This window comes from Chanos chanos, chromosome 3 (genome assembly GCF_902362185.1).
Source record: "Chanos chanos chromosome 3, fChaCha1.1, whole genome shotgun sequence".
NCBI classification, from domain to species: Eukaryota; Metazoa; Chordata; class Actinopteri; order Gonorynchiformes; family Chanidae; genus Chanos; species Chanos chanos.
This window is the reverse complement of record NC_044497.1, coordinates 10342030-10357404: the sequence shown is the minus strand read 5'-3', so window position 1 is coordinate 10357404 and position 15375 is coordinate 10342030. Positions and strand designations below refer to the sequence as shown.

At 40.2% G+C, this 15375-nt stretch overlaps 1 protein-coding gene across 5 annotated transcripts in view; it reads left to right on the top strand.

Moving 5' to 3' along the window:
• stau2 (staufen double-stranded RNA binding protein 2) overlaps positions 1-9198 on the top strand; it is a 59458-nt gene extending 50260 nt beyond the window's left edge. For 2 of the 5 annotated variants that reach the window (XM_030768760.1, XM_030768759.1), the window contains exons 14-15: positions 7193-7281; positions 8914-9198. In XM_030768760.1, the coding sequence (XP_030624620.1) occupies positions 7193-7281; positions 8914-9007 (183 nt within the window). In that variant the 3' untranslated portion in view covers positions 9008-9198. Of the gene's footprint in view, positions 1-7192; positions 7300-8913 lie in introns of all 5 variants that reach the window. The other 3 variants (XM_030768758.1, XM_030768757.1, XM_030768761.1) reach the window with 2 other exon arrangements.
• The last annotated feature ends 6177 nt before the right edge of the window (positions 9199-15375 follow it).

Sequence of the window (15375 nt, the reverse complement as noted above, 5' to 3'; positions counted from 1 at the left end):
CTTTCTGTTTTACAAGAGATGGATATGGGACTGAATAAGACAGCAGCCCAGGGGTTTAACACTGTTTTACATTTATGCAAATTATTTTACCAATTAAGGACTACATATAAATACATTTTACATGAAATGCCTTGGAGAATGTGTAATGCTACCTAATTCCTTATTTCTACCTTAACCTCTTGGCAGTTAAACTAAGTACAGAATTAAGACAAATGTGAGAAAAATAATCCTGTGATCTCGGCACTTTCATATAGAGGGTGTCCTCACTGTTTATGAGTATCAGTTTAGCATTGTTTTTTCATAGAAGTATGAGTTTGTGTGTGTGTGTGTGTGTGTGTGTGTGTGTGTGTGTGTCTTAGTAGACAGCTGATAAGACTGAGTCACTGAGGTATGCAGTGCCCCTACTCAATTCCCATGTGGTTTGTGTTTTCACAAGGGAGGTGCCAGCCTCTGTGTCTAAATGGCGGGTGGATAAAGAAGCCCACTCCGACCCAAATGATGCATGACATGCCACTGCATTTTGTGTCCTAATTTATGGCTTCCTATGTCAGTAGAGTCCCTATCCCCTGGGGAAACTAAGGCGATTGTTGACCTTGCGTTCTGGACCTGTTCCATGTGAAGACGGAATCTGGAATTTTGATCATTTCGAGCTTGGCTTGGGGGAATATACGTAGTCTTGTCTTTTTTTTTGTAAGAAATAGCTCATTTGTATTTGAAAGTGTTATTTACGCTCCTTAGAAACCCTCTTATCACACTCATCAATCTATCTTGTAATTTATGTAATGATTAATTTTACAATAAGTTCTATAAATCTTTGCTTTGTAAATGCAATATATACCCCTGTAAACTCCAAGAGAAATCTAGTAGACTGATTTGTTCAAAAGTGATTTACATGGCTTCCAGGTTTTATTTTTTATTTTTGTAATCACCCTTTGTATGTGTTCACAAACACATGCACACATACGCTAAGCTAAATACTTTCAAGTACATCTTGAGTTGTTTAAATGTGTGCCTACAAATTAATACTAATGCATTGCAACTCCAGGTGAACAGCAGTTTTTTCTCAAACGGCAGTTTTTGTGGGCAACTCCACCATTTCCTCATATTTTGAGAATGTGATCACAAAACCCCTTGAATGTTGATACATGCACTGGGAGTTATTATCAAAATTGTTCTTGAAGTTGGCTCTTAATTATGGTACAAAGAGGACTCACGCAGTATGACTGGGCCTCTATTGGCCTAGCTGTGATTTTGCCCACAGCAAAATGCAGAGCCAAGGCCATTGAAGAGTTCTGCTTGTGCCAGGAGCTTCAGCATTTTGGCATAATTAAAGTAATTCCTCACTTGGCTTCACTGAAGCCTTAATTGGCCTCCTGCTGCCCGTCGTCAGGGCAGCACTGGGACTTAACCGCATATTCAAACACTTCAAGGTGCATCCAACATTCTCAGGTTTCTTGCTCACCTGCCTGTTTAGATAATCCACTTCAAGCATGGACGAGAAAAGGAGGGGGGGCTCAGGGAGACATGGGGTTCTGGGGAGGCAGGAACCAATAGGACCTCTCTGATTCCTTCCATGCTGACATAACAGGGAGCAGGTTTTTAACACTTGGAGCACTCTGAAAAAAATTTAACGCTTCCACCCCTGCCGTATGCGCCTGACGTTTTTACAATTAGTGAGGAGCCAACCAGACGGGAATACAGAATGTGCTGATGAGAGTCAATAAATTATGTGTTAAGGTGTTGATTGTTAATCACTCACCTTATTTTCACCACCGTCTCTTATCTCAACAATGATAAACATAGAGAGAAAAGTTCTCTTTGTCTCTCTAAAGAATTTCATGTGTACTTTTTTTTTTATCTTTCTCTTATAGTCCACCAGTGTTTGGAAGGGGAAAACGTGTAAGCTGGACCTGATAACGGGCAAAAATTCCATGTCTCCCTCCTATTGGGTTCTTCCTTTCGTGTAATTTCACAGCTCATTGAACTGAGGGCTCTGGTATGTCCTGTTTCCAAGTCGCTCATTTGAAATGGTACAGCTCATGCGGCTGCTCTTCTTCTGGCCAGACCAGAGTTTATGGATGTAAGATATAGAGGTAGATGTGGATAGAGACTCTCCCCTCAAGAGTGTTTGAACGCAATGCTGCGGGCTCCCCGAAGAGGCGCAGGAATTTTACTATGAGTCGTCTGCAAAGCTTTGATGTGGCGAGAATGGTGGGGTTTTTGTGGGATTCTCTTTCCTCTCAGCTCTCAGATTACTGGCGCACACCAGTAAGGGAGCGGGCGGCTCTGTTTTATATGCTCTTTTGAAAAGCCAACAACTCTTCCTCTAAACAATAACTTCAGCCCAAGAGCAGATCTGAAGCACGCCAGATCTCCCACAAAATTATCTCATGAATTTAAGAGTTGTAAAACTTTTTTTTTTTTTTCCCCCTCAGTCGTAGCTGTAGCGGATGTTTAGTCTAGTAGATCTTTTAGGATAATGTAGTATAAGGCCTCGACGTATGTTAATCTTTCATTTTTAGTATTCTTCCCGTGACATGCTAGTGTAACGTGTACGACTTTTATGGTCATTTTCACGCGGCTGAACAGTGAAATGATGTAATAAACGGTGTAATAGATGTTGATAAAGCACAGGTTTTTCGATGTCTGTTCACTCTCAGGTTTTGATTAACATGAAACCGTTAACTGGGTAGTTTAAAAATGCCCTACTGGTGTCTGTGTGTGTATGTGTATGTGTGTGTGTGTGTGTATTTGTGTGTGTATTTGTGTGAGTATACACACACCTGCAGTGTGTTTGATTACGTTTCAGATCGCAGACGTGTTTATAGTCCTGCCAAATCTGCTGTGAGAATTGCTTTGTCTTTAGTGCTTAATGGAGGTCTAAATGGACTGTTTCCTCACAGCTTTACTCATAGGGATGAGGTGGCAAGCAAAATAAATGAGGGAATGGCGATCAAAGGGCAGCAGGAAGCCTCACTTGATGCTCTTGGATTGGACCGTGCATGCGCCTTGGTGGGAAGCTGTGTTGGACCATGAGAAAAATCACAGTTAAACAGAGAAAAGAGGCTCTCGACGGTTTGAGAGCCTAAACACAAAGCTTCACCTCGCCCCAATAAAAACAGCAGATGATGATGTCTGATAATATTCACCACTTGGCTCACACATATTTATTCATTAGTTTGTCCAGAAGGGAGGGAGAGTCTAGAAAGAGCATTTCAGAATCTCAGTGATTAAAGATCTTATTTAAAAAAAAAAGAAAAAGAAAAAAAAGAAAAGCTCACCAGGATATATCTTAACTAATAATCTCTCTGTGCCTGGATAGGATGGGATCAGAATCAGAGAAGAATGCTCGCATTTCTCTGTTGAAGAGCTTTTTTTTTTTTTCTGTTTTTCTGTTTTCAATGAGTGATTGGCTGTCAGCTCTTTACCACTCTGGTTTGAAGTGTTCCATGTTCTCCATGGTGGATATCCCTCTCGTGAGGGCCAGGGAACTGGAGGCGTTTGGCCCCAGCTATCCATCACCACCCTCCCCACCAGTGAATGGGGTTCAGGCACACTGGGCTTGTCTCTCGGGGGAGAAGGAAACTGTTTAGCCAAGGCAGTCAAGGAAATGAAAATGCAATCAGAGAAACCATTAATGCCGTGCAGAAAAATGAGTCTACGCTGTCCTTTGACAGAGTTCTCTCTTTTTCTTGTCCTTCTTCCTCTCCTCTTTTTCCTTGCCCAGATATTTAGCCTTGTCACATTCCAAATAGTTTTTCCATCCTTTGAACCCAGTTGTCAAGTAGATTAATGAAAGTGAAGTAGCATTTGTTGAAATATTTCAATTTGGCCAGCAGAACCTTTATTTTTTTGCGAAGTGAATGGTTATCTTAAGTGTGTTGAGGAGGGGCCATCATTAAAACCCCGCTTTAGCGCTGGCCGAGGGTCTGAAGCCAAACCCCACCTAATTTTATTTGTTCAATGACAGATGGACCACTTCCAGGTCGGCGGCCTAGACTAAACATATATTACCCTGTTGATATATCAGATGATCCCACTTCAATGGCCACTCCATCTCATTAGAAAAATAGTGATGTAATTGCCCGTTGATACAATAGATAGTGGGATATTTATCTTAGGCTATGCTGTGAAGTCATGTGCTGCCAGCTCTTTATCACAAACCTGTCGAGGCCATTGATTCATTGTCTTTGTCTGGCTGTAACGATGCAGATGCATACTGTTTATTTACTTAAAGACCATTATTGCACAAACACAACAGCGCTAATTGTCCCCATGATTGCAATTTATTGGCCATAGGAGAAAATGACTGATAACGGTCCTGATTGAGGAGGGGGGCGTCCTCATTAGCTTCCATATGAGTGGGCTTTTAGCGTAGTAACTAAGACTAATATCAACTAAAGATTAAACTCCATTAAAGCATAATCACCGTGTCATACAACAAATAACATCGAGGAAATGGAAGTTTCCTTTTCAATTTTTTTTTAAACGAAACGGAATAGGTCAAATAAATGAGAATCGAGTCGAGTGGAGTATTTTTCTCTCAGAACATTTACAAAATTTATGAATGATAAAAGCAGTGTAAAAGTGTTCTGTTGGAGGCTAATGTATTTCTTCTGCTTTAAATCTTTTTTGTTTTCGCTTTCCCCTCTGTAACATGTTCTCTTGTGTACATTAGATCTCATAAAACAAGGTGCCGTGTATACCTGTGGTGGATTTGTGTAAATGTCCTCCACTGTAACGTGGGCCTGCTCTGAGAATGTGCTGTCAGTGTGTTAGCACTGTATTTCACTGTGAAAAGCCGGAACACCTGTACCGAGTTTTTGAAGAATATGGTGCAATTTAAAATGTTTGCCATGACAGATGCACTCTTTATTGTGTCTAACGTGCTCCTGCCATCAATCACAAAAGAAATTAAATTTAGGCTTGATTTACAAGGGAATTGAACCATACGTTTCTCCAACAGTATCAAATTGTCATAAACTGCGCACCGTAAATAATCACGTGCGGTGTGGATACCGTCGATTTTTTAACAGGACGGATTGTTCCGTGATAGATAAGACCTAATGGTTTCCAGAGATTTCACAACTTGAAAAGATTAAAACATTCCTCATAGAGGAATCTGCTAAAGTGGGTGCTGCCTGAATGGATTAATATTTACAGAGCTGCATATCTCTCATTCAGCTAAGGAGTCCAGACGCTACACCACAAAATTACTTCATTTTCTACTGTACATACTGTTGCCGATTCATCTGGTGTTCGGCGGGATTTTGCAGATTTAAGTAATCAATTATTTTTAGAGAGCAGAGAGATGAATCACAGAACCCACTTGGACGTTACGTTACAGTCATCTGCAATAGATTGGTACATGAATCTTTTCCTCTTTCAGATTATTGCTGGACTGATCACCATATTCAGACCTGAATGAATTGTGCAGAATTTCATCAAGTTGTCTAAAATGAAAATGTTTAGTATGTGCCTTGATTTATCCATTTTCTTGAGTTCTTCCTCTTAGTGTTAATGTTGTGGCGTGCCCCTCTCTTTCTTACCTGCCGGAAAGTGCCGGTTCTCAAGGTTTGACTTACTTGCGCTTGCAGTATCTACCTATCTAGTGGAATTGCTCACATCTCAATAGAGTCTGTGTTTGCAGCCCTAATAGAATTATTCATTTGTTAGGTCTCTCAGTAGGATATGTGGGAGAGCACTCAGGAGAGCAAGCACTCTTTCTCTCTTCTCTCTCTCTCTCTCTCTCTCTCTTACACATTCACTCACATTGACACACAGCTGGGTACCTCACACCAGCAGCGTCTATGACTGTCTTGCCAAAGACTGATTAATCAAGCAGTGGAATGCATACACATGCACGCAAGCAAACACATACACACACGCGCGTGCACACATGCACGCACACACACACACACACACACACACACACACACACACACACACACACACACACACACACACACACACATCTGTGCCTGTGTCCACGCCTCTCTATACTGGTCCTCTGTGAGCAGGAGCAGAGGGGGTGAGCAGAGGGAGGCTCTGTGGAGATTTATGTCATCTCTCCTCCAACCCGAGGAGAACATCTGGACTTCATCGGCAGGATGTTGGAGAGAGTTAGTGTCAGGGAGCTTCAGGCCCGCCACAGCCTTGCCACACCAACCGGACCAGGTGGTTCTGCCCACCGGCAACCCGTTTCTGTCACGGAGAGAACCTCCAGCCCCCCACCACCCCCCATCCCCCCCCCCCCCCCCCCCCCACCCCCTTTCGCGGGGTTTAGTTCCGTCATCAGCGCTGCGTATACTTGGCTACAACTGCAGCATTACAGACATTTTCCATCTGAATGACAAAATGGCTTCCCAGGCTTTGTGATAGAAAGCAGAGGTATATATGTCTTGTATCATGTTCTGTCACGCTCTTAAATGACACGGCTGTGTTTCCTCGCCGCCCCTCGCTCTTACTGGGAGATACCTTTGTATTCTGACCGCTTAGACATTCATTGGTTGGCATAGTGTGTGACGCATTTAAGTATCTTATGAAATGTGAGGTTTTTTTGTTTTTTTTTACGAGAATGATAAATTGCTTGAGAGCCTCTTTTCTGCAATTATTTTAAGCAAATAATTGAATTCACAAATGCAAATGTTTCATTTTAACAAGTCCTAGGTTATATGCATATTGTGTGGCATGTGTATCATTTAGGGATCTTGTTTTGAAAGTATTTCTTGTTTTGATGTAAGCTAGGTTTATCAAAGCTATGCAAAAAAATTGTATTATCAGATTGCATCCCTCTCAATGTGGTCAACGTGGAACTGGACACACCTCTGTTATCAGAGCACTATCAATGTTGTGTCTGTACTTTTTGTCTCAAACCCACTTTTGTTTTATGGCTGTTTTTTTTGCATACTGCTACATTATATTTCCAAGCGGGGGGGGGGGGGGGGGGGGGGGGGGGTGTCACGTAAATGCTTGTCATTGACTTAAGGAAATGCAGGCCCAGCACAAAGTGGAAATGTTAACCCAATTATGTTAGATAAACAGTGAGAGGAAAGGTGCCAAGGAAAACAGAGGGAGGGGGGGAAAAAAAAAAGTGTCCTGTTGGTGTTGGGTTTCCGATAGTAAGTGTTATTTGAAAAGCAGCTGATGTGCGACACTCCCTGACTCGGCCATCTGTTTTCTTACGTCACAGGCCGCTCTAAGTGCCTTGAAACAGCTGTCTGAACAAGGACTGGACCCGGTGGATGGACCAATCAAGGTAGAAAATGGATCATGTGAAATGTATGTACAGACTGAGCTGTAAGTACCACACACTGCGTCCTAACAGCTTTTTTTTTTTTTTTTTTTTAAAAACGAGTACCGCCGTAAATGAAATAACACAGACCACAATGCCTCCATAAGCATTACGCGACGTGGTACTGAAATGCTTACAGATCATTCCAGAAAGCATTTACCGTTAACATAAACTCTTGTAAGATACCTATTAACATAAATTGTTATAAAACACAGAGTAAATAAATAACATAAATGGTATGTTGTTATATTTAAGTAAGTAAATGTTTATAGCTAAGCTTTTATTGCTGGTTACTATGCAATATTGTATGCCTTGTGTCAGTGCTTTAAAGTTTATGACTTATGGGAAATGCTGTGGCAATTCTGTCAAGCAACAGGATAAACATTCGTATCGACGTGGTGTTATTCATGCTCTAATGTTTTCCCCTGAAAATAAAACTGAAAATAACCAATTACGAAATAAGCATGAATCCAGTAGCATTAAAACAGCCACCCAGTAGTGATTTTTTTTTTCTAGTGATTTTTACTGTCAGGCAGAGAGACCATGGTCACTGTTGATTAGAGATTCAGGTTACAGACAGAGGAGGCAGGTGGAGCTGTCATCTGGATGTTAACTTCAAACAGGGATTCGTCCTTTAAATGTCAAATCGGCGACCTTCAAAACTGAGCGACGACCAAAAAGACTCGCCGATTACATAAATGCATCCAACACATCCGCACGCACACTTGCGCACACTCACACACGCCTCATACTCACAAACGCGCGCGCGCGCGCACACACACACACGCACGCACGCACGCACGCACTTAAACATCCTCTTGCATAGGCCGAGGAAAGTCCATGTTCTCAGACGGCACGTGCGGCCGTGTGTGTTTGTGTGTGTGTGTGTGCGCGTGAATCCTGCATCCCGGAGGCTCTAGCCTCCCCCTCAGGTCTTTCACTCGTGCCCATCAGCGAACGTTTCCGTCAGGCTGTCTTTCTCCAGTGGAAACCAGCGCTCGCCATTTACATAGGCCACCGCGCATCTTATTTTGATTTGAGCACTTTGCATGATTTTTATCAAGGCGCAATCAGGGAGACTGTTGTGGGAAAAGAAGGATCTCTCCCATCCTATGCTGCCACTGCAACCTTTGACTATCTCATCCGTGATGGGCCGGGCACTGGAGAATGAAATATGAGAGTGGAAATCATGGGCAGACAAAAGGAAATTGCTGAAACGATTCAAGAATATTTTCATAGTAGGTGTGCCATTGGAAAAGGTTAGAGAAATGTTTTCTCACAGTGGCATGGGTTTGTTGCTCAGGCAATAGCTTGGTAGAACAAAGAGAGGAAAAAACTGCCCATTGCAACTACGTAATTAGGTCACCGTCGATCTAACACTTATTAGGAAAATCATTTTAAGGTGTAGTTATCTGTTTGTCTCATTCTGTCAAGCAAAAAGACCAACCCAATTAACATGAGTTCATTCTCTTTATCTGAATGTAAATACCATTTTGTCGCAGGACGTAATCCTAGCGGATGATCTTTGACCCTAACGTGGTGTTTGCATGTAAACATGCCATTTGAAATGCATGGGGGTCCTAGCACTTAGTATTCCTTTTCACATATTCATCTTTCAGACAAGTGAAACATCTGGGAGAGAGAACAGATAATAAACAGACTAACTCAGGCACCACCGCTCAGGACTGCAAGGATTCAAAGGCCGTCGTCTAGGAGCTGATCGCACCCCTCAGACTCCGCTGCCCCATGGAAACGCCCACGACCGCCGCTGCATCCTTACAAATGTGTCAACATGCAATAGGGTGGATGTGTATCGGGAAACGACTGACTAAAACAGCATTCTTTGAGTCTATGTGAAGACAACACTATCCTGACACATGACATTTCTTTACAACTAAAAGAAATATACATATATATATGTATGTATGTATGTGTATGTATATGTATTTATATATATGTGTGTGAGTGTGTATGTGTGTGTGTGTGTGTGCATATATATATATATATATATACATACACATACATGCATACATATATATATACACATACATATATATATTAAAAAAGAACTTGCAAGCAAATGTAAGAACAAATCGATCAGTGAATGAGTTAATGCATGGTACTGTTGAAATGAAGGGAAGTGACCATATACAATATAGAAAAAAAAAAATCCCCATTTGATAGCTGGTTTCTTTTTTTTGTTGTTGTTTTTGTTCTTGGGGTTTTTTTATTGGTTGTTGTTTTTTCACACCTAGTCTCCAAGTGGTATGGGTAAAACTTGCATATGTATCATGCCATTGACAAAACAAAACATAAGGGGGGAAAAATAAAGTTGCATAGATTTTTTTCTGGGGTATTTTTTTTTTTCTTCTTAATCTATGAATAACAATGCTTGAGTATTTAAAAATTAACCAATGCCAGTGCTGTGAAAGTTGTAGTTGTTGTCTTCATATATAGTCACCCAGCTTACCTTTTTATGCTGACATTAAAAATTCATCTATCTATATGGACGTGTATGGCTTTCAGAGTATCATATGCAAAAGATACGAAAAAAAACAAACAAACACTAAACAAAGTGTTAACAAAAGAATAAAGTAATGGTTGAATTAATCAATAGAGGTACAATATTCAAGAGCAAAAGATGAGACCTGAATCCAAGGCAAGTGAATCTGGGCCTATTTACAAAGTCGTAAGAAAAACGTCTTTCTTTGTACAACACAGTATCCATATTGGTCACTGTACAGAGATTGTTTTGGTTTTTGGGGGGGGGGTTTTTTTTTTTTTTTCCTGCTGTTCCAGGGACCCACATGTGAATTTTTCTCTGAGTACAACAAGAAGGACCTGGTTACAGATACAACCATGGGGTTTTTTTGTAACAGGGTCATCTGTTGATCTGGTAATTCTGTTTCATGGCTTTACCCTTCTACCCACAGTTTTGTTGAACACATCTACACCCGTGTTGTGTGTTGTATTGACTTGATACATCAACTGAGTGCTTTTAATGACTGTATTATATCGAGCATCCTGGAGAGAAGAAGCTGGAGTATGAGAAACAGCTTCTCCTCTCAACTCAAAAAGACTCATAGAAATCATGAAGATGACTTGAATTTATCAAAGCTGACCTGCCAGGAGGATTTTTTGTCCTTTCTGTGAAAGCATATAATGTAATACCAAACTGTCACTGACTGAAAAATGCAGTAAAATCACATCAGTTCATGAGAATATTGTGCCTTGTATCTTTATTTCTTCTCATTGTGTAATGAGTGTTAATTGAATACATTTTTTTTTTTTCCCGCCAGCGGTAAAAGTGATAATCGACAAATAGCACATGCTACTGCACCTTACATCAACAGAACACAGCTGATATTTTTACCAAGATGTGAGTGTAAATTTAAAACAACTGGTGCCTTTGCAAACATATGGCACTGTGCTAAATGTTTTTGTTTGATGTGTTTTAGAAAGTCCAGACTGCGAGCTTCACTCCGTGGCTGCAAGTTTCAAATCTAAGACCATCTTTGGTTACGTCACTTCTTCTCCACACCCACACCAATGCCTATAAATAGTAGTCTGTTGTGTAATAGTTTTGAAAAAGTCAATTTACTGTTAGTAAGGGGTGTTGACAACCCTGTTGACTGTTGCCATTTATCTCTCTTTCAGAATTAAGATTGTGTGTTTGTCAGAAGGTCACAGGCTTTCTTCCTTTCTCTCTTTCTTTCTTTCTCTCTTTCTTTTCTTTCTTTTTTGATTTATTTACATGGACTGCTTCACAACGGCCTTGAGTTTGCTTTATTTTCACGTATGGTTTATCATTGCCGCAACATTTTACCTCTTGCGAAGGCAGATAGTGTTTGTAGAATTGGAGTGCTACTCTGTTCAGTTGATAAAATGTGCCCTGGTTGGAAAGATGTTTAATCAGGATTTTTGGCACTGCTTTGATTCCCTGTCAACAGTGGCAAAGCTGAGAGTTTATTTTTCCGCCATTTTTTATGAATGTTGAAAGAAACAGCATGCACTCCATCAAGGCAATAGTCCTGTCAGTATAAGCTGACATGTTGTTGTTAGATACAGAGAAATTGCAAAAAGGCAAAAAAATTATTGAAAGGCAAAAAATCTTAACTTCCTTCATCTAACTTCATACCTACGGACACACGAAACCTGTCATGTTAGTAAAAATGTAATTTATCATACTTACAGCTGTGTACATTGCTTGGCCTGTGGTTCAAACTAGTGGAATCATCCTTTCCAATCATTTTAGCCTTTTCTGGCCCTATTTCTGATTTCAACAGCAAATGTGGAAGGTTTATCTCGGAGATTTTGGTCGGGGTTTTTTTTCTGTGTCAGAACCTCTAGTCAGTTTCACACTCCTTATCTTTGAGGGGGAAAACTTGTGTCTCTTCAACGCTAAGCTCATCCATTCCGTCTCCAGATAATATAATGCACTTCTTGAGCTAACTTTGGAACAGCCAAAAGCCTGGTATTTTGGCTTTAAAGAGACTCAGTAAAATAAAATGTAACCATGCAACCCCAAATAACAAACCTTCCCCTTGAGTTGTAGACTGACATGAGAAAGTTCTTGAGATATTGTTAAGTCCTTGTTCCCATTTAGCAAAACATTTGAGAGGTGCTGTGGAGTGTCTTATGTCAGTGCGCCGCAATGTCACAGGACATTATTAAATTAAACCAATTGACCTTAACCTTCTCTTTTCGCTGAAGGGTTCTGCTGTTTTGTGTCTGTTGGAAAAAGCTTTGGGCTCCAGATTCCTTTCAGTCTGTACCATATGTGTCAGCGGTCGTTTGACTTCCTGCTTTACATGCGTTCTTTTCTTTTCAAACCTCTTTTCCACATTTATTCTGGAGCTTTTTCATGTCAGTAAACCTGCTCATCTCCCAACTGGACGATTATTTGACGTGTCTTAAATCAACGGTTACCACTTATTAGGGCAGCTCTAAGCCTTTTGCCCCTCCCTGGTTCATTAACTGCAGTCTACATATAAAGCTGAGCCTTAGTTACCATGGAAGCGCAGGTATTGATAGGCAGAGAGCATGGTTCATGAGAGGATGGATGCTCTGCGTTGTCACTCTTAATACTGGAAACGGAGGCTAAAGATAAAAATAGAACAAAAATCAATGTGGCTTTTTGGCAAATCAGGTCAATGGAGAAACAAATGCCAATGCCATTGATTTTTCCAGTAGAATTATGCGTTATCGACTTCTTTAAAACCTCCAAATTAGTGTATTATTGAAGCAAATTTAAATAAGTGAAGGAAATCCAGTTGGCAAGGAAAGTGGATGAAACACCAAATATGTGGCCAAGATTTTAATAGCTCTGTGTTTTTATCAAAGCTGTGAATTCCTAACGTCGCTGTGTCCAATTATTTTCTCAGCAGGTCGCTCTAATTTTGTCACGACCACTTTTTTCATCTTTTTTTTTTTTTTTTTTTCCCCCTCCAGTGGAATGACCATCAATGATTGTGATGTGTGCTGCTGCAGACCGATTGCTGCTGACTGTTTGCTGTTAAAGGATTTTTCTCTGTCAGGGTGGCTCTCTACCGCATTAAAACTAATCTCCCACCCAGCAGCTTCGTCCAGCCCAATTAGTTATGCTTCACAAAATTTCCACGACTGGAGGCAGAGTTATTGATGTCGCTCTGCTTTCAGTCTTCGCTTTAAGAACTGTGAAAGATGTTGAATCCTTAGAGAACTGCATGGTTCTGGTTCTCATCAGACAGGTTAAGAATTGGACGTTTTCATTCTTTTGTTCGGGGCCAATTTAATTAGATTGATTCATTTGTAGATGTCGTGGTTCTTTATCTTTGTTGGGGGTGTGTGAGAGATCCTCAATCTAATAATACCGCGTTGTAATACGTACTAAATGTTCCATCGTTCAGATTTTAATCAGCATCTGAAATAGGCGATATTTTTTTCTCAGAACTGATGTGAGTATATTGATGCAGACATTCCATTTCACACGTTAAAAGTAGACAGTTATGCAAAGTATTTGTCAGCATTGGGTAAGAGGTGAATGTAATACAAAGTCATGGAGTCACACGAGAAAATGGAACTATTACTAAAATTAACTTCCTTATTCTGATAATGTGCATTCCAGAAAGTGAACAGTCCATGCAACTCAGTCTTTGTGGGTGGCCATAAGTGAAAACTGTTTATCTTAGACATTGATAAGTCACATTTGTGGTTGTGAAATGTGTCATTCATAACACAGTCGTGTGTCCAAATTAAGCTTTCTTTGCATGATGCATTTCCTATCGAGTAGCAAATCTTGACGCCCTCAACCACAACACAGGGACTGAAAATTTTAGGGGTGAAAGGACATCAGTGGAATGAGTGAGTAACACCACGCAAAGGCATTCATCCACTCCCCAATGCTGTTACTGATTTATGTAGACTGGGTTATTTAGGAGCACTGGGTTACAGCCCACCAACACAGACTGTGGTCAGCATTCTACTTGCTTTCTACTTTTTTTTTTTTTTTTTGGTCATGTGGAAACAATTGTGAGGATGCTCTTGTAATCGTGTAGTTATGAGAGTTTATCTGCTTCGGGGATGAAAAGGAAAAAAAAAAAGGGCCAACACTTTAAACAGGCCAATATTTTTCTGCTTCTTCCAAAACAAAAGGAGTTACATTTTTGTTAAGAATTTCATTCTGACTCAATGGTTTACAATGAAACTTCAAACAAATATGAGGTGATTTCAGCTCACGTTGAGACAGCTGGTGGTAAATTATAAGCAAAAGGAATCAAAACACACCGCGTAATAATCTAAATCACTTTATTAATTTAAGTTAGGTAGAGACACTAAACATTGGAACCACATAATTTGCTCATGTAAAGAGCAATCTCAAGAAAGTTACAAAAAGAGGCATGTGTCATACTGTCAACAAATGGCAAAAATTGAGAGGTAGAGATTTTAGGCTCATTACCATCAGTCGAGAAATGACGCCTATTGGAATGTCGTTCAAATTCATAAATGATTTTTTTTTTTTTTTGTCGTCTGTTAGCGGAGAGGCCGTTTTGGTACTCACAACAAATAAATGTCAGCATTTTTACTTAACACCATGAAATGGACACTTTCAAGAAATGCTTCATGTTCGAACATCACAGGACTGTTTTCAAGATTACACGATGGTTTCAAACATTTTTTCCACTTAACAACATCTGAATGATATACATAATCAATAACTTTTCCCCCGACCCAGAGATGGTCTTCTCTATAAAGTGATGTCTTGCATTTTAAAACAAGAGGGTACACTTTGTTATAGGTTAAGCCAAAATAAAATAAAAAAAAAAAAAAAAAAATATATGACATTAAGACAAAACAAGTCACGTAGTACAGCACAGCCAAAACTTCATTAGTTGAGTACTGTTGTGTTTTCTGTCAACCATTAACAAGATCAGGACGGATCAACGATTAACAAGACCAGCATAGACCTTGATGACTAAACACTGTGTTCTGAAAATGGCTTTAGACCCTTAGGCCTAGTGACTGCACAACACATTAGTTCAGCAGAGGCCTCTCCAAACAAAACACCATGAGCATCTGCATGGAGACAGTTTTCTGCAAGCATGTCAAAACTCTGTGGAGCTCTTGTCTCAATACACCATTTATTATTGAATACAAAAGTGGGGAAAAGGTGATGTCTGAGGCCGCACTTCACGACTCACATTCATCACTGCAGGGCCTCCTTATACAAATAGATGCGTGTTCGGTGAAAATTTAGTGTAAACGTTCACTTGGTCTATGACAAAAAAAAAAAAAAAAAATGGGCCCATGAGCTTTCGATTTTTGCAACATGCAATGACAGGTCCGGAGCTGGTAACTGTTTGGTTCATTAATAATCCTGTTGTAATTAATGAAACGCTGCCTCTCGTGTGTTGGGGGGCTGGAGTAATGTAACATTTTGACCTGTTCTTATAGTGTTGGCAGTGTGGAGGAAGGAAGTAATTACAGTGCATGTCTACAAATAAAGCAAAAAAGTGACAAGATTTACTGTTCGTACAGTAACATACTGTATATTTTAACAAAAGACACTAAATAATGCTGGTGACTACATTACGTGAAATAGT